Below are 27,501 nucleotides of genomic sequence, written 5' to 3' on the forward strand. Positions count from 1 at the left end.
TTTCTATAAATTTGACTCAGTTTTCTATAGGTTTGAGAAATGAAGTCTTTACTAGAGAAACTCACTATAAAAACTCTACTATAAAATCTTTCAAGCCTCTTTTATGTCAGATAATTTATCCCATTCCCTTTCCCCTTCTCCCAATGCATTCTTCTTTCTTGTCCCTTAATTTTTTTTAGCTAATCATACCATCACATTCAACTCATACTTCTGCCTCTGTCAATGTATATTCCTTTTAACTGTCCTAATAATAACAAAGTTTTCAGGAGTTATAAATATTTCCCATGTAGGAATATAAACAATTTGACTTTATTGAATCCCTTATGATTTCTCTTTCCTGTCTACCTTTTTATGCTTGATTTGCATCTTGTATTTGAAAGTCAAATTTTTTATTCAGCTCTGGTCTTTTCATCAGGAATGCTTGAAAGTCCTCTATTTCATTGAATATTCATTTTTCCCCCTGAAGGATTATATTCAGTTTTGCTGAGTAGGTGATTCTGGTTTTACATCCTAGCTCTTTTGCCCTCCAGAATATCACACTCCATGTCCTCTGATCCTTTAATGTAGAAGCTGCTAAATCTTGTGTTGTTCTGACTGTAGCTCCATGATATTTGAATTGTTTCTTTTTGGCTGCTTGTTGTATTTCCTCCTTGATCTGGGAGGTCTGGAATTTGGCTGTAATATTCCTGAGAGTTTTCCGTTTGGAGTCTCTTTCAGGAGATGATCAGTGGATTCTTTCAATTTCTATTATATCCTCTAGTTCTAGAATATCATGGCAGTTTTACTTGATAATTTCTTGAAAGATGACTAGGCTCTTTTTTTGATCATGACTTTCAGGTAGCCCAATAATTCTCAAATTATCTCTCCTGGATCTATTTTCCAGGTCAGTTGTTTTTCCAATGAGATATTTCACATTTTCTTCTATTTTTTCATTCTTTTGATTTTGTTTGATTGTTTCTTGGTGTCTCATAAAGTCATTAGCATCACTTGCCCAGTTCTAACTTTTAAGGAATTTTTTTCTTCAGTGAGCTTTTGTGCCTCCCCAGTTTTTTAAGGAATTCTTCTTTTCAGTGAATTTTTTAATATCTTTTTCCATTTGGCCAGTTCTGCTTTTCAAGTATTCTTCTCTTCATTGGATTTTTGTGCCTCTTTTACCATTTGGCCTAGTCTGTTTTTTAAGGTGTTTTATTCAATATTTTTTGTGTCTCCTTTAACCAAGATGTTATCTCTTTTTTTGTGATTTTCTTGCATCACTCTCATTTCTCTTCCCAATTTTTCCTCTACTTCTCTTACTTGATTTTTAAAATCCTTTTTGAGCTCTCCCAGGTCCTAAGACCAATTCATATTTTGATCTGAGGTTTTGGATGTAGGAACTTTAGCTTTGTTATCTTCTTCTGAGTATGTGTTTTGGTCTTCCTTGTCACCATAGTAACTTTCTATGGTCAGATTTTTTTTCTGTTGTTTGCTCGTTTTCCAACCTATTTCTTGACTTTTAACTCTATGCTAACCTAACACTCAATACTGCTTCCCAAGTGGAAGGGGCACTGTCCTTTTGTGCCACTGTTTTCAGAGATAATTCTGGGGACCTATACGTTTTTGGCTCTTCCAAAGTGGTATGATCTAGGGAGAGGTGTGCTTACTACTCTTCTGTACCGTGCAATGGTTTGTGAACTACCACAAACACTCTTTTCCACCCTGGAGCTGTAACCAGGGTACCTGCTCCCCTGAAGCTGCAAGCTCTGCTGTGCCAGTGCTCCTCCTCACACTGGGACTAAGACCCAGGACTGAGACCCAGATCTAAGTAAAGGTAATGCAACAGAGTCCTGCCCCTGGAGCCAGCAAAGGAACCCTTGTAAATCTTCTTCTGACCCATTGTCCAATCCCCTTAGCATCTGTGGGCTGAGAGGTCTGGAAACTACCACTGCTGCCACTGATTCAGTTGCCCCAGGTTTGCTCCTGGTTTGCTGGGGCTGTGTCTATGCTGGCATGGCCTGTGCTGGACTGTGCTCCTTTCTCACCCTGATACAGCAGATCTTTCCTGCTGACCTTCTAAGTCAGGACTGTACAACAGGGGCCACTCGCAGCCCATCAAAGGATTTCAGGCAGCCTACAAAAAATGTAGAGGGTGTCAAAGGAAATAAAGATTAACAAGTGCTTTGTCCATGTCCCACTTAACCCACCTTCTGCTAGTCACTATTGTGCCATCATGTAACTTGGTGGGTGGCTTGCCACTGCGCACTCTCTCCTGTTTGTCATGTGACCTGTGGCACCCAACCATCTTCAGTCTGTCTCTAGTGACTAGACTATCTGCAACCTGAAGAAGTTTAGCTTATTTTAATTTTGGCCCCTATCTACTGCCAAGTTGTGCAGGTCTGTTCTAAGTTGTCTTGGGCTGGAAAATTGTTTTACTCCATCTTATTGTGGGTTCTGCCACTCCAGAATTTGTTTAGAGTCATTTATTTAAAGGTATTTGGAAGGGTTTCAGGGAGAGCTCAGGCAAGGCCCTGCTTTTACTCCACTATCTTGGCTCAGTCTCCTAAGTTTTAGAGTTTTTCTAAACCCACATGGGGCCCTTGGAAGTTCCAGGAAACACCAGAGACCAGGATCAGTGGGACTCAGACGTGGACTTTCCAGAATACTGAGGGCCCTAACACTCTACACTGAGATACCATAGAGGATTCTCAATATTCAGTGCTCTCAAATTCAGAGATCCAGGGGGCCTGACAAAAGAAGAAGAGGAAGAGGAAGAAGAAGAAGAGGAGGAAGAGGAGAAGGAGGAAGAGAAGGAGGAGGGGGAAGAAGAGGAGGAGAAGGAATCTGGGTGACCCAGTGTAAGAGCAAGCTGGGCTGACCACCTCACTAAAACACACCAGAATGAGTGAAACCTAGCTTGGCACAAAGTCCTAATTCACAATCTAAAGCTGGAGAGATGAATAAACCAAAGAAGATACAACCCAATAAAATTTTTGAAAGCCAACAAATCTAGAGATCCTCTCAAACTGAAAATCTAGAGATTCCCTCAAAGAAGGTATGAATAACTCCTTAAGAACTTCTAGCAGAGGGGCAGCTAAGTGGGCACAGTGGATAGAGCACTGGACCTGGAATCAGAAGGACCTGAGTTCAAATCAGGCCTCAGACACATGATGCTAGCTGTGTGACCCTGGGCGAGTTACTTAACCCTGACTGCTGCACCAAAAAGCAAAAACCAAAACAACAACAAAAAAACTTCTAGCAGCGTCTTAAAGGAAAAAATGAATTTTCCACAAAAACTACATGAATACTTAGAAAAAATGAAACAAGAGTTTTTTTTTAAATGAAATAAACATTCAAGGATATATATGAAAGGAGAATAAATAACCTGGAAGAAAAAAATGGTAAACCTTAAAAAACTAATGTACTCCCTGGAAACTAGAATAAAGAAAATAGAAATCAATGATTCCATTAGATAGCAAGAAATATTAAAACAAAAATAAAAAGTTTGATAAATAGAAGACAATTTAGGATATCTGATATAGAAAAAAAAACTGACCTGGAAAATGAGACAAGGAGAGATAATTTTAAAATTATTTGACTCCCTAAAAATCATGATTTTAAAAGAAAACTGGACACTCCATTTCAAGAAATCAAATGAAAACTGCACAGATTTATTAGAGATAGAAGCAAAGTGTAGAAAGAATCCGCCTATCACTTCCTGAAATGTCCCAAAAGGAAAAGTCCCAGAAGTGTCAAAGCTAAAATCTAGAGCTCCCATGTCACAGAAAAAAATATTGCAAGCATCCTGAAAGAAGCAATTCAAGTATCAAGGGACCAGTCAGTCAGAAAACATTTGTTACTCACCTACTATGTGCCAGACACTGTGCTAAGCACTAGGAATACAAATACAAAGAAGAAAGATAGTATCTCAAGGAACTTACAGTCTAAAGGGGGAAGACAACAAACAAAAAGAAGCTGAAAAGGGAGGAGTGAGAAAGAGGGAAGTTTGGGGACATGATGGAGAAGTCCAGAGAAATGTAGCTAGATTCAAATAAAGAAGTGGCTGGTCTGGAGCTCTTTATCCTGTAATTAGAATGAGTCCCAGGGGCAGAGGATACCACAGTCAGGATCACACAAGAGCTAGCAGCTTCTACTAAAAATGAGCGGAGATCTTGGAATCAAATATTTCAGAAGTCCAAAGATATAATCCTACAGGGTAAAAAAAAGTGGATCTTTAATGCAATTGAGAACTTTTAAGCATTTTTGATGAAAAGTTCAGGGCTGAGTAGGAACTTTGAAATGTAAACACAAGAGTCAAGAGAAACCTAGAAAAGCACATTTATCTGAGCAATTGGAAATGGCCCAATGATGTTGTAGTACTAACATTTTAATAAGGTGAAAAGAAACAAGTGTCCCTTCGGAACTTTAATGTCTTCAGTTGGCATTGAGGGAATGAAGTCAGAAAAACAGAAGACTCCTGGGAGATGGATTGGTTCCATTCTGAGAGTTTGAAAATGGTAAAGAGGGAAGAGAGTAAGAAGAAGATGATATTAGTGTAGAAAGGAGAAAAAAAGGAGTAGAACTTTGCGCTTCTCATAATTGAGGTGCTTGGGCAGAAGGGTAAAAAAATGGAAAAAGGGTAAGGGGACAAGCATCAGATAAACCTCAATCGTAAATGAAACAGATAAGAGAGTATTGTTATGTTACCCACCTCCTGACAAAGAAGTTAACAGGCTTCACAAGTGGACTTCACAATAGACTGCACAAGGTGAAGAAAGAGGAAGCAGGGCTCTTAGTGAGTGGCCCACCTGCAGATGGGAGGGTAGAGAAGGAGATTAAGGACTTCCAATCATGAGACATGCCCACCTCTAGGGTCCATCACCCCATTAACATACAATTTTACACAGCAAGAGGGTGATATAATAGATACAAAGGGAGAGGGTCTAAAAGGGAGGCCCTCCCTATTAGATTGTTGTGGGGTACCCTCAGCAAGTCACCAAAAAAGAGTAATATAGTCTCAAAATGCTTCTCATCTTCTGAGAACAAGTTACTCAATCCTGCTGTCATGACTAAGAGAAAGGTTAAGAACTAACACAATCATCTCTCCTGCTTGCTGTATATCTCCACTGGATGTCCCACCTGGCCCTTAAACTGAGCAAGCTGAAATCTAATCTCCTTATCCTTCCTACTAGCAAAAAACAAACTTTTCATTTGTTCTTCTCCAGGCTACACCCCTGACTGTCCCGAATTTTTTCTACCAAACCCTAGAAACTTCTTAATGCTGGAAGCACAGTCCACCCCTGGACAACTTCTCATATTGGAAGTACCCTCTGCCCCTGCAGCTTTTCCCTCTTAAGGGCTGATTCCTCCCAGAATTTCTATTTTAAGGGGGAGGCCCAGATATCCAGATCTTCATTTCTCTCTAGGCTGCACTCTTGACTCTCATAGACTCTCTCTACAATACCCCCACACCAAGTACCTTAATCTCTTCCCCTATACCAGCTCTCTTTTACGTGTTGTTTTCTTCTATTAGAATGTAAGCTTCTTGAGGGTAAAAATCTGTCTTTCTGTTTGACCATGGCTCATTCCAATTGTTTGTTGTTGTTCAGTCTTGTCCTACTCTACACCACCCCATTTTGTTCATGGGATTTTCTTGGCAAAAGTACTGGAGTGGTTTACCATTTCCTTCTCCAGTATGTTACCATTTTATAGATGAGGAGCTGAGGCAAATAGGAACTAAGTGACTTACCCAGGGTCACACAACTAGTAAGTGTATGAGGTCATATTTGAACTCAGATCTTTCTGACTCCAAGCCCACTGTTCTATTCTACTACATGACCTAGTTGTCTCACATGGCACATAGTAAGCACTTAATAAATGCTTGTTAACTTGCCTTTACTTGAGACAGCTTATGCAAAGACAGATGGGAAATGGAATGTCACATACAAGGCCAGTTTGGCCAAGACTTGAGAAAAGAAGAAGAGAGAGGATTTATGCTGAGAAATTTGTAGGAATAGAAGGAGTTAAAGAGCTTTTCATTTCAGTTCCTCATTCTCAGTGAATGGGAACAGCCATGTGCTATAAATGGGGACAGGGAGAGAAAGGATCAAAGAGAAACTAAAAGGGTTGAAACAGTCTGTATGGGGAATAATACAGGAATTTGGTTACATTTTTCCTTGCCAAAATATAAAAAAAAATCCACATTTTCTTCTTTCCCTTCCCCCCTCCCTGTCCCCCTCCACCAATAATTTCAAACCAGCTCTAAGACAGAGGCTACTTAGGGGCTTCATCTCAACCTTCTGCTGCCATCCAGTGGTAATTTTCAGATAGTACTCAATCAAGGCCCTCGAACTTGAATGAAGACTAGGCTACGCTGGAGCTGAGCGGTCAGTGTGGTGACTATTCAAGGTTGGCAAGCACAGGAGAAAAAGCTTTGGTATTTTCTCAGTTGCAGGGCTGGGAGAGGGCAAGAGGGAGGTGAAGAGGGGTGCTCCTAGTTTCTGTGAATACTCAGAATTAGGGAGGAAGGTAGGTAGATGGACACAACTGATGGAAAGAAACTTGAAGAATCAGCTGATAGAAACCCCTCCCACCCAGATAGGCAAGCATACACCCCCTCCACTTCCCTCTTCACTTTGATTTGGACTATCTGGAGGAAATGATGCTTCTGTGGGAAATAAAAGCAGACACTAACTGATGAGATCTCACTTTCTCACTAACATTTTGAAAATCAGCAGGGGTCTTACATAGACTCAATGAACCCTTCTCTATAGGCCCAGGACAAAGAATCATCCTTCTCCATTCCTCTCGAGTTAGCCCAGGAACAGACAATGAGGCTTCTACTGCTCTGGGGCTGGATCGTCATTCCAGGTGAGAACGGAATGGATTTGACTAGAAAGCCCCTGGGGTGGTAGGAGGGACGAGGATTTGGGATTTTTCAAGACAACCCAGCTGCTCCAGAGAGAAAGGGCTTTGTATTCTCCTTCCCTAAAACCAACCTTTCAGGCCAACTCTGATCAGCCCATCTGCAGCCTCCCTCTCCCACTCCACCTATCCCATCCAACCCTATTGCTCCCAAACCAACAATGTCCACTCTCCCTTTTCCATCTTGAGATGCCAAGAGTGTATTGGTTCTGGTGGTTTCTTAGAGAAAGATACTCAGTTCCTAGGGAATAGCACCTGAGCTCAGCCTCTTGGGCTTGGAAGTTGTAAGGCCCCTCTTGCCTTTACAGTGTGAGCTTTGTTTGACAGTGTGAGTTAAGTCAATTGCTTTCCTTAACACCTTTTATTCTCCTGCTTGTGACAATGGAGCTCATAATCCTGACTCCGTTTTCCAAGGGAAACTGGGGGGGGTACTACTAATTAATCTCAGAGCATGTCAAAAGGAAGAAGCAGAGGAATTCTGAGGGGAAAGACTCCATTCCATCTTCCCTGCAGGAACTGAGCCTATGTAGCTCCAGGCATTGCCAACTTTATTCCACTTATTTCAGGTTATGAAGCTTTGGTGGGTCCAAAGGAAGTCAGTGGGCCAGAGGGAAGCTCTCTGTCTGTGCAATGCTCCTATGAGGATAAGCATGAAGACAAGAAAAAATATTGGTGCAGAGACAAGGGAATAATTTTTAGCCTCTGTGACACTTTCATCATCACAGAGGCAGGAAAAGAAGAGACAGATGGCAAGGTGTCCATCAAGGACAATCCTGAAAATCGAACATTCACTGTGATCATGAGGGAAGTCACCCTGAAGGATGCTGGGAAATATCAGTGTGGGATTTCCCTAATTGGATTTGATGAGATTTTTGCAGTCACTGTGGTTGTTTCTTCAGGTAATCTTTTCTCTTTCTAAACTGAGAGGACTGAGGCTGAGGTGGGCTAGGGGTGGGAAGGGTGCTATGGGAATGATCAGCAAGATATTCTGAGAGTCAGTATTGGAAAGTGATAGATTTGGTACAGTTTTTAACCTTTATTCACCAAGGTGACCTTGGGTAAGTCACTTCCCCCTCAATGGACCTCAGTTTCCTTACCTGTAAAGGGAGGAGGTATCTTTCAATACTATTGTGTAGAGAGCTGTCATAGGTTGGAAGCAAAAGAGGTGAGTCCTAATGACTACCCCCCACCCCCACAGTCAAGGTCATTCCTAGGTATTTCTGAGCCTGGGATGATACTGTATTTCTGTGTCCTCTTTACCTCCCCCCACCACATTGACCATTCACTCAGTCTAGGGCTGCTTCCTACTGGAATCTCAAAAGCCCACTCATAGCTACTAGAAGATGCTCTTTAGGCTCTGTCTGCTCCACAGGAGGTCCCCAGAGGCAAAGTCCCCTCTGATCCCCTCAGGATGCAATGAACTCACTACTCCCTACAGTTCTCAGCCGACATTCAGCTTTCACCCCCAGCTTCATGAGGTTCTTTTGTTTGGAGCTGAGGACCCTGAAGAGTTTGAGTAGTCTGGGCACTGAGAGGATTGGGGGTCTTAGGACAAGAGTCATTGAGAGTTTGGGGAATGGAGACATTAATAGCCTTGGGTGCTTGAAGCCAAGATCACTAAGGGATTATGGGGTTGGGAAAGGCTTGGGGTTGGGGCCATAAATTCATTGAATTTCTTAGTTTTAAGGGACCTTAGGGCTCACCTCTAAATTCTCTCTAAGGCCCCTCTCTGAGATCTCAAGACATTATTAAATGATTCATCTAGAGCCACACAGCTATAACTCAGGTATTCTTCCAGTATACTTTCCCCTCATCAATAAAGGGAAGGAAATAAGCCTTTATTAAGTACATTCTGTCTAGCACTGTGCTAATCACTTCAAAAGTACTTAATATTTAATATACACACATATCTCATTTGAGCCTCACAACAACCCTAAGAGGTAGGTGAAGTTATGATCCCCATTTCACAGTTGAGGAAACTGAGGCAGAGAAAGGTTAAGTGACTTGCCTGGGGTCTCACAGCTAAGGAGTATCTGAAGCCAAATTTGAACTCAAGTCTTCCTGACTCTAGGCCAAGCACTCTACCCACAGGGCCACCTAGCTACTTCTTCATTGACTTCACTGGGGAAGGGGCTTGGGTCATAGACAGGCTTAGAGCTAGAGCTGTGGGGGAAAGTAGGTAGGGCTAGCCAGATGTTGGGGGAAAGGAGGCTTCTTCTCTGTGTAGGACAAAACACACCTGGACTTACCATAGGTGTCACATGTTAGATTGGTTAGGAAGAGAATGGTCAACTGAGAATTCCATGCCCAGTCAGTCTTGATTGGGGTGGGGATGACATTGTAACTGAAGAAGAGATGAGAGGATAATGGGAGTCTATCCTGTATTGGCAATAAGGATCCTCTAAAGATTATAAAGCAAGGGAGTAACATGATCCAATTAGTACCATAGGAAGATTATACAGGCAGCTGTGGGCAGGGTAGATTATAGAGGGTGGTACAGACTGGATCTTCAGACACCAGCAAGTTAATGCAGCAATCATAGTGATGGAGAGGCAAGTGTGGAGTAAGCAGCAGAATAAGCAAGCTGTGGGATCCTAGGCAAGTTTCCTCATCTATAAATGGAGATAGCAATGTTTACACAGATCTTAAACAAGTCTCTTAACCTCTTCAGGCCCCAGTTTCCTCATCTGTGTAAAATGATTGGCCCAGGTTGGCCTAAATGGTCTCTAAGGTCTCTTTTGAATCTAAATCTAATAATTCGCTGATTCTAATGCTTATCATTCTAGAAATGAGTTTCCATTAACATAAGAACATGATGAGGGTGGTTTCTGGTAGAATAAAAGGAAAGGAATGGTTGGTTTTAGATGTGTATTTTGAAAGAAAAATCAAGGATTTGGTGACTGCTTTGGTTGTGGAAAATGAAGAAGCAAGAGATCAAAAATGCTTCAAAGTTTTAAGCCTGGGTCACAGGGGAAAATGGTGGTCCAGGTATAGAAATGGGACACTGGCAGAGATGAAGGGCAGTGTTATACTGGAGAAAACTGGACTTGAACATTGAGAATCTGGGTTGGAAACCTCTTCCACTTAACTACCTGTGTGATTTAGGACAAATCACTTAACCCCTCTGGGCTTCAATCTGCCCTTCTATAAAATGAAAGGGGTTAAGTACTTTAGAGCTCTAAATCTATGAATCTGTGACCTGATATTTGAGGATTGTCAGCTTCACTGCTAGGATTCCCTCCCTAGAAAGGAAAATTGAGAGCTGGTTTTACTCCTTCCAATGAGCACAAGAGATTGATTGCCCTTGATTGAGTGATGGAGGAGCTGGGACTTCCTCATAGTAAAAGGTCTGATTTGGAGTCTTGAGCTCTCCAGGTCTGTTGTAATGTGCAGTGCGTATTAGCCCAAAACAGGATCCTGCCTTCTCCTTTCTCTTTATAGGGCTTGGGAGTTCTGTCTCCCCAAACTCCTCCCTTCAGCCTCTCTCTACAAGGAGTGTCCAGCAAGGGGCAAAAGTTTGGGAAACTCAGTCTCCAGAGTTGAGTGAGTGATTGATTTTGGGGGAGTGGTGAGGGTGGGATGGGGGATGCCTTCTGTGCTAGAGAAGTATTGTGTCATGTAGGCAAGGGACTGTGCCCCTGTGTTCCTGCAGAGAGAGGGTAGGCTAAGTGGAAAAGGGTGTTGTCTGTTATTAGCCACCATCTCCTTCCTTCTCTGTCTGACCCTGATCGGTGTACCCATTGACATAAAATCAAAGTACATTGAGCAGGGAGAAGGGGCAGTGATGTGCTGGGGCTAGCCTGCAGTAGCTCTCAAGACCCAATTGTTTAACTCTCAGTGTGAGCATTTATATCTCAAAAATAGGGAAACACACAAATCAAGGAATGATTTGTTGTTTTGTGATGAGGTAAATGTTAATACTGCAGATTAAACTTAAAAGTGTGTGTTTTATGCAATTTTTTCAGAGAGCTTGTGGTTAAACATTTACCAGCATATCCCTAGTATGGGTGAACACTGCAAGGGGGTGGGATCATGGTATAAAGGAATGGAAAAGAGAACAATCTCTGGAGTCAGAGGGCCCGGGTCCAAATCCTAACTCCTCTGGTTACTCTCTGTTACCTTGGACAAGTCACTTTCCTCTTTCAATATCAACTTCCTCCTCTGTGGTACATTGGGGGTTGAACCAACTGACCTCTAAGGTCCCTTCTATCTCTAAATCTATGGTTGTAGGAACCTATAATTTGTTCCTGGGACAGGAGATGGAGCTCAGTTGCATAGTTCATATTGTCCCCACTCAGTGGAGAGATTGGGTATAAGAAGTGGGTGTGGGGAGAGGACAGGTAGGACTCTGGGGGCAGAAGTCCTATGTGGATGTGCAGTGTGTGTTGATGCAGCATACTTGGAGAGAGGGAAGATAAGAATGATGGGTAACCTCATATTCTGGACCATAACCATGCACCCACTTCTGTCCATATGGATAGAAGAACTCAAGCGCTTCTGTCCAAATGTGGCCAGATGTTCTTGAAATGTGGACCATTCAGAATGGATTGGGTTTGGACTTCTTTGATCCAGTCTGGGCCATCTCCTGATTGAAACAGTGCAGAGAAAGTGATGAGGGAAAGGGGTGAGGTTGAATTATTCTCTTTTCATTTGCAGCATGTTCTAGTGCTTATTAGCCCAAGACAGGATTCTGCCTTCTCCTTTCTCTTTATAGGGCTTGGGAGTTCTGTCTCCCCAAACCCCTCCCTTCAGCCTCTCTCTACAAGGAGTGTCCGGCAAGTGGCAAAAGTTTGGGAAACTCAGTCTCCAGAGTTGAGTGAGTGATTGATTTTGGGGGAGTGGTGAGGGTGGGATGGGGGATGCCTTCTGTGCTAGAGAAGTATTGTGTCATGAAGGCAGTGGATTGTGCCCCTATGTTCCTGCAGAGAGAGGGTAGGCTAAGTGGAAAAGGGTGCTGTCTGTTATTAGCCACCATCTCCTTCCTTCTCTGTCTGATCAATGTACCCATTGACATAAAATCAAAGTACATTAAGCAGGGAAAGCAGGCAGTGATGTGCCAGGGCCCAAGACAGGATTCTGAGAGGTCTTCTCAGCTTTCTCCTTTCTCTTTGTAGAGCTTGGTAGCTCTGTCTCCTCACATCTTGCCCTTCAGCCTCTCTCTACAAGGAGTGTCCAGCAGGGGGCAAAAGTTCACCCAAGAGTGAACACCAGGGCAGAAATCCGTCAAAGGGGCCAAGAGACCCTCCAGACAAGAACCCAACAAGATACGGCCCAAGCAGTCACTTCCCACCATAGCTCCAGCGATATGAACCCAAGGTCCAGGTGAGCTCCAGAGCTGAGGTCTCCTCCCTGAGGGTCGCAGTCTTGTCTGCCTCCAACTGTGATGGTAAAGTTCAGAGAAGGGTTCTCCCTCTCCCATCTCCCATCTCTCTCTCCCTCCAATGTCCCTTTCCCTCTTCCATCTCCCTTTCCAATCTCCATTTCTCATCTCCCTCTTCCTCTTCCATATCCTATTCCTTCTCCTAGCTCTCATGTCCCCCTCTCTCTCCCTCTCCCATCTTTCTCCCCCTCCCATCTCTCTCTCCCTCTTCCACTTCCCTTTCCCTCTTTTGTCTCCCTCTCCCATGTCACTCTCCCTCTCTCATCTCCCTGTCTTTCTGTTCCCAGGCCTTTCATCCCATTGATCGAATTCTGGCTCCGTGCATCATCCTCCTGTTGCTATTGGTGGTGACTATAGCAACCATCCTGATCCTGTCAGCAAGGAGAAAAAAAGGTGAGAGCAATAGGCCCTTGAACTAGACGTCTGGCATCCTCTCTAGCTCTGACATTTTATGGTTCTAGGGGTCATTTGGTCAGGGACTAGAGAAATTATCACCCTGGTGAGATATTTGTTGGGGGAGGCAGAGAGACAGGGAAGGGATGGAGGCAAGACTCCCCTGGTGTCCACCATCTAAACATCTTCAGACTCCAGGCTGTGTGGTTCCTCTGATCTCTTCTTAACTCCAATTAAACTAAAGAACACTTATTAAATGTCTGCTTTGTACAAGGTATTCTGCTAAGCAGAGTTCTGTACAATAAGATACCTGAGCAAGGCTGGAGTAGCCTTAAGCTTGGGATTGATGCTGGAGGACCTATCTTAGCAGCCGGATGTGGGCAGTGTTATATTTCTTAGATGTTCTGGAATCTTTGGCATGTGGCTTGAGCTACAGAAGGCTGATAGGACAGGATTGGCCGGAGAGGAGCAGACACTGCTCCAGGTGGATTGGGCTGGCATAGCCCGTTCCTGAGGGGCTGGACTGGCATGAGCAATAGCTTCTCTTGGTGCCAGAGGAAGCTTTAACCCAAAAATGTTGATGATTTGGAGATAGACTAAATAATCTTGCTTTTCAAAGTTCTTGTTAAACTTTTCCCTCTGGAGGACAGCAGAAGGATGTGGGTTCTGGAGATTTCTTATCATTCTCAGAGCTGTCTTTAGGCTGCTCTTTGCCTGAGCCTTCTACTTCTGGAATTTCTTTCAGCTCAAACTGAAGAGGAAACAAGAAAGAATGGACAATTTCACTACTCGAACTCAGTAAAGACCGATGCCTGATCCAAGAGCATTCTCACATTGAAAGGGTCCCGTAGGTGCACCACACGTGGGGCCCTCAAGTCAGATGCCTGTGGTCTGTCCCTGGCTCCACTGCTTCCTTGCTCCAGGACCTGGGCACCTACCGCTGTCTTGGACTTCATGAGCATGTCATGAAAAGGGCTGGCTTTGGAGTCAGTAGAGACCTGGACTGAGTCTCACCTCTGCCTCTTACTAGCTGTGTGACCATGGACAAATCAATTAACCTCTCTGAGCTTCAGTTCCTTCATCTGCAAAATAGGCACAATAATACCTAGAGTACCTACCTCACAGGGTTGTTGTGAGGCTCAAATGAGATTTATAAACCTTAAATGTTGACTACGATTATTGGCCCCCAATTCCTTGACTAAAATTGGGATGCTACTTTGTGCCTTCTTCCTACCCACAGGAAATGTCAAGAATAGGAGCTCAAGGGGCAGCTAGGGGGTATAGTGGATAGAGTACTGGCCCTGAAGTCAGGAGGACCTGAGTTCAAATCCGGCCTCAGACCAAACACTTGACACTTACTAGCTGTGTGACCCTGGGCAAGTCACTTAACCCCAATTGCCTAAAAAAAAAAGAGAGAGAGAATAGGAGCTCAGCATGGGAGGAGCTGTGACTGGAAATATTGGCCAATTCCTTCATCAGTCAATCAATGCAATTTATTAAGTGTCTGCCATCTAGTGGGTGTGTTAGGTGATAGCAACAGAAAGACAAAGAATGAAATGATTCTTAACTGTCAAGGGACTTAACATTCTAACATGGGTCATATTCTGATGGGGCTTAGGCTTTAAGAGGAACAGAAGCAAGAGAAAGAGAAATATTAAGAGCAAACAGCTCTGGTCCAGGGAAGCAGGGAGAGCCCTAAGGAGTACATGGGGATATGCAAGGTCACAATCCATACAGGTTTGATTCCTCCCACTTACCTCCCTCAATCCAATCTCCCCCTCGCTATGGCCCAGCCTGGACCAGTGGGGAGACTTGAGACTTGAGCAGAGCCAGAGAATCCTGGAAGAGATCAAAGACAGGGGTAATTCAGATGTCCCCATTTTTGGAGGCAGACACCACAGCAGATCTCTCACCTTCCCGTGGTTGAAGGTTATCCCAACACCAGGTTAAAAAATGAGAGGCGACTTAATATCCCTAGATTCAGAATGAATCAATCAGTCAGTTAATAAACATTCTTTAAATGCTTAACATGTGTCAGGCACTGTGCTAAGCACTGGGGATACAGAGAAAGGCAAAAAGACAGTCCCTGCTCTCAAAGAAGTCACAGTCTAATGGGGATCAGTCAACAAGGATTTATTAAATGCCTATTGCCTGGCAGGCATCAGAAGATATAGAGTTAGAAATCTAGCTCTGCTTCTCAACTCATTGTGTGACTTGGGCGCCTCATTTCCTCTGTTCAGCCTTAGATTCTGCTATTGTATAAATTTAGAGAGTAGGACTAGATGTTCTCTAACGTGCCTTCCAGCTCTGAATCCAAGATCTTAAGATAGGGTCGTGTGTCCACTTTAGAAGAACAGAAATTCTCACGTTTCCCTACATTCCCAGTCCCCTTCCCTTGGTTGTTTACGATGTTGCCTCACACCTCATTTCCAAGGAAGGTGGAGACAAGACCGACTTTGCCTTCTTTCCTGGCGCCAGAAAAAGACAAAAGATGTAGAGCCCTGATAACCCTTGAGATGCAGCTCTGGTTGGGGGTGGGGGACACTCTTGGCATGTGGAGCAGCAATAGGAAACAGCTGTTGTTTTTCATAGGCAAGACCACAAGGCCAAAGGTGGCTACAAAGAATGAGGGATTTGGGGAAACTTCCTCTCTACTGAGCCCTCAATCAGTCAATCTCCTGCCTCTATACCTTTGAAAATCTGTTCCCCCATGTTTGGAATGCCCTCCTTCCTTACTTCTGCCTCTTAGAAACCCTAAGTACCTTCAAAGCATGGCTGGAGGGACTCCCTTCTACACTGGGTATTTCTGAATCTCCTGAGTTGCAACAAGGTAGGGAAGGCGGAGACAAGGAAGTCAGTAGAACTGGAATGTGTTTCTGGTCATCATTAATTAGTGACATGACCTTGGGCAAGTCAATCTCTGGCCTTGTTTTCTGGGTGCAGACGCAGCACATTCGATGTGTAACCAGTGACTTAGAAGAAAAAACTAGGATGAGAATCTCTCTAGTCAGAGCTTCAAAACACCTAGAAGAGATCCCTGCAGCCCCATTCCCGACATTTCCATTCCCTCCACCTGAACCCAGAAAATGTGGCTGTTGGAGTATCTCTCACAGATTGGAGACAGGAGACCCAGCACTTTTACAACATGCATATATCCTCTTTAGGGACCTCAGTTTCTTCCATGAAAAGAAGGGAGTAAATTGTCTCTAAAGTCACATGTAGCTCTGGCCTTCTATAAGACTTTGAGTCTCTAATGAAGAAAGGTCAAAATGAGAATTAATGATGTCCTACCAACTTCTCTGTCCACAAGGGTCACTCTCAGGACTGAGTAGTACCCCATGGTACCATTAAAAGGCCTGAAGGAAGAAGGAGGGGAAAGATAAGGAAAATAGTAATATTTCATTTTTTTGGACCTTTTTTTCCCCAAAGTGCTTTCCTATACAGTTAATCCTCAACAGTCAATGTTTCAGGGGTAACATTCCTAGAAAAAGGCATGAAAGACAAAAACATGAATGTTGATGCATTGAGCCCATGGGAAATAGGGGGTTAGGTTCCCTCGACCACAAAAAACTAATCTTTTGCTAGAGATTGATGAAAATAGACTTTTCTGCATGTAATTTTTTATAACAAAATGTTAATTCTGATAATAATATACACTTTTCCTAATGTAGTAATCATGAAATAACCCACAAAGTGCAGTATACAAAATAAAATTGGTAACATGCATTTCAGGGCAGCTAGGTGGCACAGTGCTGGGCTTGGAGTCAGGAAGACTCCTCATCCTGAGTTCAAATCTGGCCTCAGACGTTTACTACCTGTGTGACTCTGGGCAAGTCATTTAACCCTGTTTGCCTCAGTTTCCTCCTCTGCAAAAGAAGCTGGAGAAGAAAATGGCAAAACACTCCAGTATCTTTGCCAAGAAGACCCCAAAAAGGCCACAAAAAATCAGATGTGATTGTACAACCAAAACAATGCAGAACATTTTTTCTCACCAGTAATTCCCTGGAATTACGTGGTCTTTTGTGCTAACATTTCAATTAAAAAAATCATTTCTGAAAATATTCATATGACATCACACATGAAATCTACAGTACCATAAATACTGTATAGCAAATAAAATCCTTAAAATTAAAACAGTTTTTAACCTTCCACTGTGTCAGATGATGGTATGAAGGCATTGTACTATATGGTACACTGCTGTAAACCTCTCTACCTCGGCCACCTCTAAAAACCAAGGGAGAGGCTGCTGGGACTTTAGTCATTGCTGTTGGAAGATGCTGAGACTAGTGAGGTTTTGACATCGCTTCTGACTCTCTGTCCTTCACAGCTGGTGGATGGCACTGGAGATCATGAAGAATGCACCAGCTTGAAATATTCTATCAGTGACATATGCTTTGTTCACCATTTCTGAGATCCTTAAGGATCTTGGAGTATAGGAGCATAGCAGAGGCAAGTTGGTGTTTAAACTCGAGGCTGCATTCAATGATGGGATCGGCAGCCTCAATGTCTCTAGCCAGCTGGTCAATTATGCCAAGCCATCCTAGTGGGATACAAGCATTCCACAAACTTTCGAGCATTGTGCCCTTCACTTGCTTCTCTACTGGGGTTGCCAACAAGAAAGTGAAAAAGAGGTTACTAATAAAATGAATGCTTGAAGTAATGAAAGCTAAATATACAAATGTTGAGAATTACATTATCTCTTCTGATAGGCAGGGATCATAATCTCCATTTGCCAAATGAAGCAACTGAGATTCAATCTTTCAATCATTTATTAAGCACTTGCCTTGTACCAGGTACCTTGATAGGTGCTAGGGACATAGAAAGAGAGAGAGAAGAGCTATAAAGACATATACATGTACATGTGGATGTAGAGAGAGAGAGAGATGGGGGGGTGCTATAAAGACATATATGTGTATATATGTATATGTGTGCATATATAGAAAGAGCTACAAAGACATGTGCATATATACATATGTATATATGTATGGCTATAAAGAGGGCCATAAAGACACGTATATGTGTGTGTAGAGAGAGAGCAATGGGGGGGGGCTATAAAGACATATATATGTATATGTGTATAGAGAGATAAGGCGGGACTATAAAGACATATATAATGTATATGTACATATGTATATGTGTATATATAGAAAGAGCTAGAAAGATATATATGTGCATATATATGCATATATGTATGTATATAAAGAGGGCCATAGACACATAAATGTATATATGTATGTATGGAGAGAGATAAGGGGGGCTATAAAGACATATATATGCATATGTATGTACGTATGTATATATAGAAGGAGCTATAAAGACATATGTATATAGGTGTGTATATGAAGAGTGCCATGAAGACATACACACACACACACATATACATATGTATGTGTCTTTATATCCCTAACACTTATCAAGGTACCTGGCATATGTGTATGTATGTATATGTACATGTAATGTATATGTGCATGTATATGTAAATATATTATAATATGTATTTATAAAGATATAAATAAAACAGTCTCTGCACTGAAGGTACTCACATCCTATATGGGGAGATAGTGAGTATGCTTATAAATGTATAGAATAAATCCAAGGTAAGTTGGCAGAGGAGTCACCAGCAACTAGAAAAATCAGGAAAGGCTTTGTGGAGGAGGCAGCATTTGAGGTGAGCTTTGAAGAAAATTGGGGGTTTTAAAAGGCAGAGATGAGGTAGAAGTACATTCCGTCACGGCAGATAACCAGTACAAAGAAATGGAAATGGGAAATGGAGTGCCATGTATAATGAACAGTAAGGAGGCCAGTTTGACTGGACCATTAAGTACATGCTAATAATAAGCCTGGAAAGGCAAACTGGAGTCAATTTGTGAAGGGCTTTACTTGTTAAATGGAGGTTATTTGAGCCTAGAAGGAATAAGTAATAAGAAGTAATAAGGAGCCACTGGAGTTTATTGAGCAGGAAAGTGACATGGTCAGACCTATTCTTCGGGATACAGGCAATAGCAGTACTGGAAACTGTGTGGAGTATGGATTGGAGATGGGAGAGACTTAAAGCAGGAAGCCCATTTAAGACATTACTGCAGTAGTTTAGGCAAGTAATTTAGGTAATAAGGGACTGAACTGGGGTAGTTGTAGCATGAGTGGGGAGAAGGGGACAGACGCAAGAGATGTTGTGAAGTTACAATCAATAAGACTTGGAAATGATTGGATATGTGGGGTGAGCAAGAGTGTAGAATCAAAGATGGCTCTGGGTGACTGGTAGGATGGGGGTATCCTTTACAGAAACAGGGAAGTCAGGAAGATGGGGTTTGGGGGAGGGGAAGATAGAGACCAGTTTGGGTCACATTGAGTGAGAGATGCCTACAGGACATCGAGCTCAAAATGTCCAATAAGTAGTTGGTGATAGAGATCTGGAGTTCAGGAAGAAGTCTAGGGCTGGATATATAGATCTGAGGCTTCTTTGTAGGGATGGTAATTGAACCCATAGGAGCTAAGAAGGTCACCAAATAAGAGAGAAAGAGAAAGAAAGGCACCCAAGACAAAGCCATGGGGTATGCCCCCAGTTAGGAGACATGACATGCATGGTGATCTAACAAAGGAGACTGAGGAGAGCTCAGAGAGGTTGGAGGAGAACCAAGAAAAAAATCGCATCATGAAAATCCAAAGGGGAGGGAATGTCCAGCAGGAGGTCATCAAGACTATCAAATGCTACCCAGAGGTCAAGAAGGATGGGGACCAAGAGAAGGTCATCCTATTTGGCAATGAAGAGGTCACTGGTCACTTTGGAGGGAAGACTTTCCCTTGAGTCATGAAGTCCCAAGTCAGATCGTAAGGAGCTGAGAATGAGTGAGACTAGAGCAAATGGAGGCAATGGAGTGCAGACAGATTTTTTTCAAGGAGTCTAACTGAGAGGGGAGAAATACAGAATGGAAGCTTCCCACAGGGTCAGGTGAGAGGCTTTTGTTTGTTTGTTTTGTTTTGTTTTGTTTTTTAAGGATGGGAGCGACCAGAGCATGTTTATAGTCAACAGAGAATGATCCCGTAGACCAGGAGAGACAAAACTTAGAATGAAAGGAGGGATAATTATCAGGGGCAACATATCGAAGAAGTCAGGAGAGAATGGGATCAAGAATACAGGTTATACAGTAAGGCCTCCTAAATACTATGTGAATGATCAATCACAATTCCAGAGGACTCCTGGTAACATGCTGTTCACCTCCTGATAGAGAGGTAACACACTCAGAGCACAGAATGAGACCATTTCTGAGGTGATACGGCCAATGCAGGAATTTGTTTTACTTGGCTAACCATACTTGTTAGAAGGGTTTTTCTTTTTGTTTTGTTTTGTTTTGTTTTAGTGGGATGGAGAGAAAAATAAATGCTTGTTAACTGAAAAGAAAATGTTTTAAACTGAAAACAATGCAGAAGACACAGGCCTTAGGCACCAGAGTTCTACATGGTGAACTTGAGCTAGTCCCCTAGCTCTTGATGCAAATGCCTCAACCTTCTCAATAATGTAGGGGGGAAAGGATAGCACTGGGGAAGACTGGGTTCTACTCCCTACTGTGCCAATGAGATGATTGGACATAGGATAAGAATCTGAAAAGGAACTTTGAAGTCATCTCATCAAACCTCCCCATTTTACAGATGAGGAAATTGAGGACCAGAGAGCTTCTAATGACTTGATCAATGCCACAAAGGTAAGTAGCACAGTTAGGATCTGAAACCAGCTCCCCTGACTCCAAATCTATTTCCTGTCCTCATCACACCATCACTTAACACCAAAGGATTTCAGTACCAGGATTCTCAGCCCATCTCTGGGAGATTAGCGGGCAGTAGGTGTGAGGGCAGCAACAGAGATGATATGCCCAAAAGTGAGAGGAGAGAGAGAGGGAGAGGGAGAGAGAGAGAGAGAGAGAGAGAGAGAGAGAGAGAGAGAGAGAGAGAGAGATGGATAGATGGATGATAGAGGGAGGGAATGAAGGAGGGAAGGAGATAGAAAGAGGAAAAGAGAGGAGTTATATAGATAGATGGATAGATGGATGATGGAAGGAGAGAAGGACATAGAGGGATAGATAGATAAATGGATGGATGGATGGAGGGATGATAGAGGGAAGGAGGGAGGGAAGGAGATAGAGAAAGAGGGATAGATAGAAGGAGATGAATGGATAGAGGGAAGGAGAGGAGATAGATGGATAGATGGATTTTAGAAGGAAGGAGAGAAGGAGATAGAGGGATAGATGGATGGATAGATGGATGATAGAAGGAGGGAAAGAGATAGATATTTAATATGGCCAATGTATAAACTTCTTTTGCTTGATTATACATGATGGCAACAGAGGTAGTTTTTCTCTCCTTATTTTCTCAATTGGGAAGAGGAGGGTGTGAGAGAGAAAAGGGAAATCTTCATGAAAGTAAATAAAAATGTCATAAAAAAAAAAGCAAAGATAGAAGGGGAGGCTATGGGGTCTGTCTGGGACCCCATCAGTCAGTGGCTCTAGTCACAGGGCTATACTTGAGCACCATAAATCAACTCCAGCCCCAGGAAGAAGGGGTGCTGAATTAACCCATAGTCTTGGATACAAGGTAAAAAAGGGCTGCCCAAACTCCTACTGTCTCCTCCTCTCAGCTCCAGGACCACTGCAGACAAGACCAGGCCCAACACAAAATAAAGGAACTCAGCCTAAACTGGCTGGGCTTTGGAGACATAGAGGGACATCAGTGGCCCAATTCTGTAGCAGTCATACACAAACTACCAGATCAAACCAGAAGAACTCAGGCCAGAGCAGAGCAACTAGATGGCACAGTGGATAAATCACTAGCCCTAGAGTCAGGATGACCCAGCTTCAAATCCTGCCTCAGACTTTTACTAGCTGTGTAACCTTGGGCAAATAACTTCATTGTTCTTTGCCTCAGTTTTCCCATCTGTAAAATGGGGATTTTAATAACATCTACTTCCCAGGGTGGTTGTGAGGCTCAAACAAGATATTTTGAAGGGTTTTTTTCCTTTTTCTTTATTTTTATCACATTCATTTATTTTAATTTTGAGTTCCAAATTCTCTCCCTTCCTCCAGCCTATCCTCCACCCACTAAGAAAACAAGAAATATGATACACACTACACATGTGAAGTCATGCAAAACACAGCTCTATATTAGCCATGTTGCCAAAAAGAAAAAAAAAAGGAAGAAAACTAAAGAAAGTGAAAAAAAACCACTTCAATCTGTACTCAGAGTTCAGCAGTTCTCTCTCTGAAGCTACATAGAGAACACTTTTCATCATGAATCCTTTGGAATTGTAGTAGGTCATTGCATTGATCTGAGCTATGAAATCTCACAGCTGATCATTGTTACACTATTGCTGCTACTGTGCACAATGATCTCCCGGTTCTTCTCATTTAATTTTGCATCAGTTCATATAGGTCTTGCCATATTTTTCTGAAACTACTCCCTCATCATGTCTTACAGCACAATAGTATTCCATCACAATCATATGCCACAACTTGTTCAGCCATTCTCCAATGGATGGGCATCCCCTCAATTTCTAATTCTCTGCCACCACAAACAGAGCTGCTATAACTATTTTTGTACAGATAGGTCCTTTTCTCTTTTCTTTGATCTCTATGGGATACAGACTGAGTGGTGGTATTGCTGGGTCAAAGGGAATGCACAGTTTTATAGCCTTTTGGGCATAGTTCCAAATCATTCTCCAGAATGGTCAGAACAGCTTACAACTCCACCAACAATACATTATTGTATCTATTTTTCCACATCCCCTCCAGAAGTTGTTCTTTTCCTTTTCTGCCATATCAGCCAATCTGCTGGATGTGACGTGGTGCCTCAGAATTTTTTTTAATGTGCATTTTTCTAATTATTAGTAACTTAGAGGATTTTTTCATGATTATTGATAGCATTGATTTCTTCTTCTGAAACTGCCTGTTCATATCCTTTGACCACTTTTCAGTTGGGGAATGATTCAAATAAGAATATTTATAAAGTGCTTAGCACAGTGCTTGGCACATAAGAGATGTTCAATGAATACCTGTTTCTTTCCTTCCTTCCTTACCTATGAAATGAGGATGATAATTGCACCTTCTTCACAATCAAATGAGATAATATTTGTAAGTGCTTTGTAAATTTTAAATCATTATATAAATGCTAATTATTTTTACAGAACACAAGTGGAAACAATTTTAGTCTTGATACATACTAGCACTTCCAAGACAAGAACCGTCTCCCATTTTGACCTCAGTTTTATTTTCTATAAAATAAGGAAGGCGGATTCAATGATCCCTAAGATTCCTTCTAGCTTTGACATTCTATAAGATATCATTTTCCCACTCTCCAGGACACATTTCTTCCCCTACCTCCCCCAAGATACACACACACACACACACACACACACACACACACACACACCCTGCTCTGCAGTACAAAATCTTTAACAGGTCTCAGTTTGATTAAGGCAACACCCATTCAGGGATTAAGGCTTAATAAGAAATAAGGCAGAGAATGGTCTTTTTACCTAAAGAAAAATAAAAATCTATCTGGGAGGGGTAGACCCTCAGGGTTTCTAGCCAAAATAGAAATAATTGCTATTTACATTCATTCTGAGCAATCAGGGCCCAACAATGACCAAGTAAGGCCTGGCCTGGGACCTATTGTTGGCCAATCAATGACAGCCAGAGTGATTCGGATTTTTAAAAAAAAGTTTCGGAGATTAAAATAAAATTTACATTCCCTTTGGGCCTTAGCTTGAAAAGGCCAGGGTCCCCCCACTGCATCTTGGGCCATTTCCAGTTGTCCTGATCTTTATCTGGCCACTGAACCCAGATGGCTCAGGAGGAGAAAATGGGGCTGATGACTTTGCACAGCCCTCCCTCATTTAAATCCAATTCACTTGCATGTCATGGCATCACCTCCCTGAAGTCAGGGTCCTCTTGAAGAAGGAAGGACAAACAACAAGTACAAAATACAGTGCAAGGAAGGATGTGCCACGGGCCTCTCTGGATGCATTGTCCCTTGTTATTCAAAGGGCCCAACTGTGATGCTTTATTGTCTATATGTGTTTCTTTATGGTCCTCCAGAGGCTGCACCCAACCAGTTCCCTGAGTCAAAGGGCACCAGGATAGGGACCCCTTTGTCATCTGCCTCTTCCTTTGTTCTCTTCATGCCTGTCACCCTCTCCTCTCTGATACCAGGAAATCACCTGTTCAGTTCCCAATGTCTTTGTTCCGGCCCCTGGAGAATGAGGTACTAACTAGGGTGGGGAAGGAGGCAGGAATGGGTCCCTGAGCACCCTCTGATCAGCTTTTCCATAGCCTCAGAGCTCACTAGGACCTACTCCAACACCCAGCCCACTGATCTTTGCCACAGCTAGACCTTGTAGAACTAGCAATAGCTAGGGCTGCTACAACTATCAGACTGCCAGTTAAACAATGTAGGGAAATGGGGGAGCGGGATGTTTTGCTCCATCCCCTCATATCCTCTCCTCAAATTTGTAACCACTGAATAATGCACATGGGACTAATCAAATGACTGGAGAAACTATATCTCCGGATTGCACATCCCCTTCAGGTCTCACATCACTTTTGTCCCATTTTAGCCAGTTCAAAAATAGCTCCATAATGACTTAGAACTCCAAGCTGTGCTTGTGATGTTATATCTATATGATGTGGTCTTCTCTCAACACCAAAATACATGTATACACACACACACACACACACACACACACACACACACACACACCCATGCACACATGCACAAAGGGAAGGAGTTTTATAGACTATAACAGTTAGCCATACAACTTCCTCCTACTCAAAGGTGGGCATTTATGTAGACTTTGGGTTCCCATTATCCAGAGAAGCTTCTCTTGAGCCTCAGTTTCCTCTTCTGTAAAATGGAGGGTTTGAACTAAATGATCTCTAAGGTCTAAATCCCAGGGTCCTGTGACTAAGTTCTCCAAATACATTATTTTTGCCATCTTATTTGGGAGGAAAGGAGAGTAATGGCAGAAACAGACAAGAAGGGAGCTGAGCCACTTTATAGAACCTAGCAAGCCCCACAGAAATATGGGAGAGGGGATGTTGAAGTTTAGGGGGTTAGGGGTGCTGGGACCCCAAAATCACATGTGGGTCCTGCCTGAAAGAATTTGACCCAAGCCTTCTTTCAGCCAAAGACAAGGTTTATTAGAACATCCATCATATTGGGCAGACTCTTAAGGAGTCTGAACATTAGAGAGCTATTGGCTAGATTATAAGAATCTGAGCAGTGGTTAGATTTTAAGAATCTGAGCATCTTAATGGAGACAAGATGGACCTTATATCCAGGCTATGTTAAGGGTAACAGAGGTAGCCACAATGAAAGGCCAGTTGATGGGATTATAGCCTCAGGCAAATGCCAGAGATTTGGCCATGTGGGAAAGTACAGGGTTTTTCCTTTTTGGGGTCTAGATCCCATCCTCATTAGGGAAGCAAATGGTGGGAAGGAGAAGAGTGACCTAGGGATGGGTGAGGGAGATTGCTGGAGTTAATTCTTAGATATTTGGTGCATTGGCTCCTAAATCCTGATCTCTGACCCAGGATTTTATTTTACATTAAGGCTCAGGAAGAACAAAAGGAAACAAGGAAACAAAAGGAAAAAGATCCAGAAAGGACTTGCTCCAACCTTTATCCTGAAGAGGGACCTAACTACACACCCACTGCCTCATGAAGCCTGGGAAAGATCTAGTTGAAGAGACCTCTCATCAGCCCCTCCAAGAAGCCCTAGAAATGGTCACTGGGCCCATTTTGTATTGATAAACAGGATGGAATATATAGATGGATAACTGCTCCTGTTTGTGCAGACTTTCCTGTTTGTACAAATATTCCCTAAGAGGGAATATTAGATAGGCAGAGAGCCATTCCCCAAGACTCCAACTCCTATAAGTCAGAACTAAGGCAGATGTCCTAGAGCCTGGAGCACAGTCAAGGAGGGCAGGGCCAGGCAGTTGCAGGGTGGGCTAGGGGGGAATGAGGATGGGAGGAGTAGAGAACTCCTTTCAAGGTGAAGATAGAGTTAAACTACGGCCTAGGGGGGAATCTTCCCCAATCACCGTCATGTAGAGGCAAAAGTGATGAACTAGGTTTCTGCCTTGACCTGTCCTTGAAGACAGTAGTTTCCAAGGTAAGTCCTTGGCATGACCCCAAGGAGTACTTAATGGGGGGGGAGGGGGCAGGGGAGGTAGGAAAATAAATTTATCACTCTCGTCTTCCCCTTGATCCCCAAAAGGAGGAAAGGGGAGTTGTCTTCAACACAACTATATAGTCATGCCTTCCACATCGCAACTTTCCCTATCACAGTTCTGAGATATGCGGATCTTCATAAGAAATTAAATGGAATTATAGCAGCCCTTTTCAAAGTGTCAAAATATTGGAAACTGAAGGGATGCCCATGAATTGAGGAATGACTGAACAAGCTGTGGTATATGAATGTAAGGGAATACTATTGTGCAATAAGAAATAATGAGCGGGCGGACTTTAGAAAAACCTGGAAAGACTTATACAAACTGATGCAAAGGGAAATGAGCAGAACCAAGAAAACATTGTACACAGTATCAGCAACATTATGTGATGATCAACTATGAATGACTCAGCTCTTCTTAGCAACACAGTGATCCAAGACAAGTATAAAGGACACAGAAGGGAAAATGCTATCCACATCCAGATAAAGAACTGATGGACTCTGAATGCAGATTGAAGCATACTTTTTTCACTTACTTTATTCTTTTTCCTGAGCTTTTTTTCCCCCTTTTAATCTGTTTCTTCTTTTACAACTGTGACTAATATGGAAAAATGTTCTACATGATAGCACATGTATAATCTATATCAAATTGCCTACCGTTTTAGGAAGAAGGGACAAAAGAAAGGGAAGGAGAAAAATTTGGAACTTAAAATCTAGTAAAAATGAATGCTAAAAATTGTCTTGACATCTAATTGGGAAAACTAAAATGCTATTAAAAAAAGAAATTAAATGGGAATTTAGGGGGAGTTTTGCAGAAGCCATAGAAGACACTCAAAGGCCAGCAGATGATACAAAACCTACGCTCAAACACTTAACCCAAATTTTATAACAAGATACTATAAACACTCCATAAAAGAAAAAGAAAAAATTCAGACTTTTTCTCTGGTATGAAGGAAGAGCCAAAAAATTTGTGGGGATTTTTCAGATCGTGGGGGTGCAATACCGCTAACCCCTGAGATGTGGAAGGGATAATGTACTTTACTCATTATGGCCCAATACTCCCATATACTATATTCTCCAGCAGCTATTAAAATTCTCAGCATCTGTCCTTCTATCCCTTCTAGACCTCCCAGGATGGTTATAACCTAACCTTGACCCAGGCACCCATATCAGCAACTGAGTGAGAACCACAGGGAAATTCTGCCCTTCTCCCCTCCAGCCAGTGTGCCCAAACTCTGATGCCCAGATCATCTCCTGGCTGTAGCAGCTGGCCCTTGGCTTGCTCTGCATTTCACAGCAATGATCCATGAGTCTGCCACCCCACCCCTTCTTATTTTTAGTATGACAGTGAGTAAACAGAATAAGTAGGCATGAGTAGGTTGCAATTTATATCACAGATCTCATTACAGATCTTTCTTCCCCCAAAAGACCTCTTCTTTCCCTGCCAAATTCACCCCTCTTTCAAAATTCCCTATTGCTTTCAAGAGTACCACCATATTTCCAGTTGCCCAGGCTCACAACCTGGTTGTCATCTTTAACTCCTTACTCTCCCCCCACATATCCAATCAGCTTCCAAATCTTGTCATTTCTACCTAATGGCATGTCTCAAATCT

General features: G+C 42.6%; 1 protein-coding gene across 2 annotated transcripts; it reads left to right on the forward strand.

Moving 5' to 3' along the window:
• The first annotated feature begins 6,592 nt into the window (after positions 1-6,592).
• Positions 6,593-13,846, forward strand: CD300LG (CD300 molecule like family member g). 2 transcript variants are annotated; one of them, XM_020972672.2, is made up of 7 exons: positions 6,593-6,843; positions 7,464-7,796; positions 10,339-10,440; positions 11,612-11,713; positions 12,012-12,219; positions 12,565-12,670; positions 13,416-13,846. In XM_020972672.2, the coding sequence occupies exons 1-6, from the start codon at positions 6,804-6,806 to the stop codon at positions 12,626-12,628; spliced, it is 849 nt and encodes a 282-aa protein (XP_020828331.1). In that variant the 5' UTR covers positions 6,593-6,803; the 3' UTR covers positions 12,629-12,670; positions 13,416-13,846. The 2 variants fall into 2 exon arrangements, with proteins under 2 accessions (XP_020828331.1, XP_020828332.1); XM_020972673.2 differs by lacking the exon at positions 10,339-10,440.
• Positions 13,847-27,501: the final 13,655 nt, after the last annotated feature.

This window comes from Phascolarctos cinereus, unplaced genomic scaffold, assembly GCF_003287225.1.
Source record: "Phascolarctos cinereus isolate Bilbo 61053 unplaced genomic scaffold, phaCin_HiC Scaffold_5;HRSCAF=322, whole genome shotgun sequence".
Lineage (NCBI taxonomy): Eukaryota > Metazoa > Chordata > Mammalia > Diprotodontia > Phascolarctidae > Phascolarctos > Phascolarctos cinereus.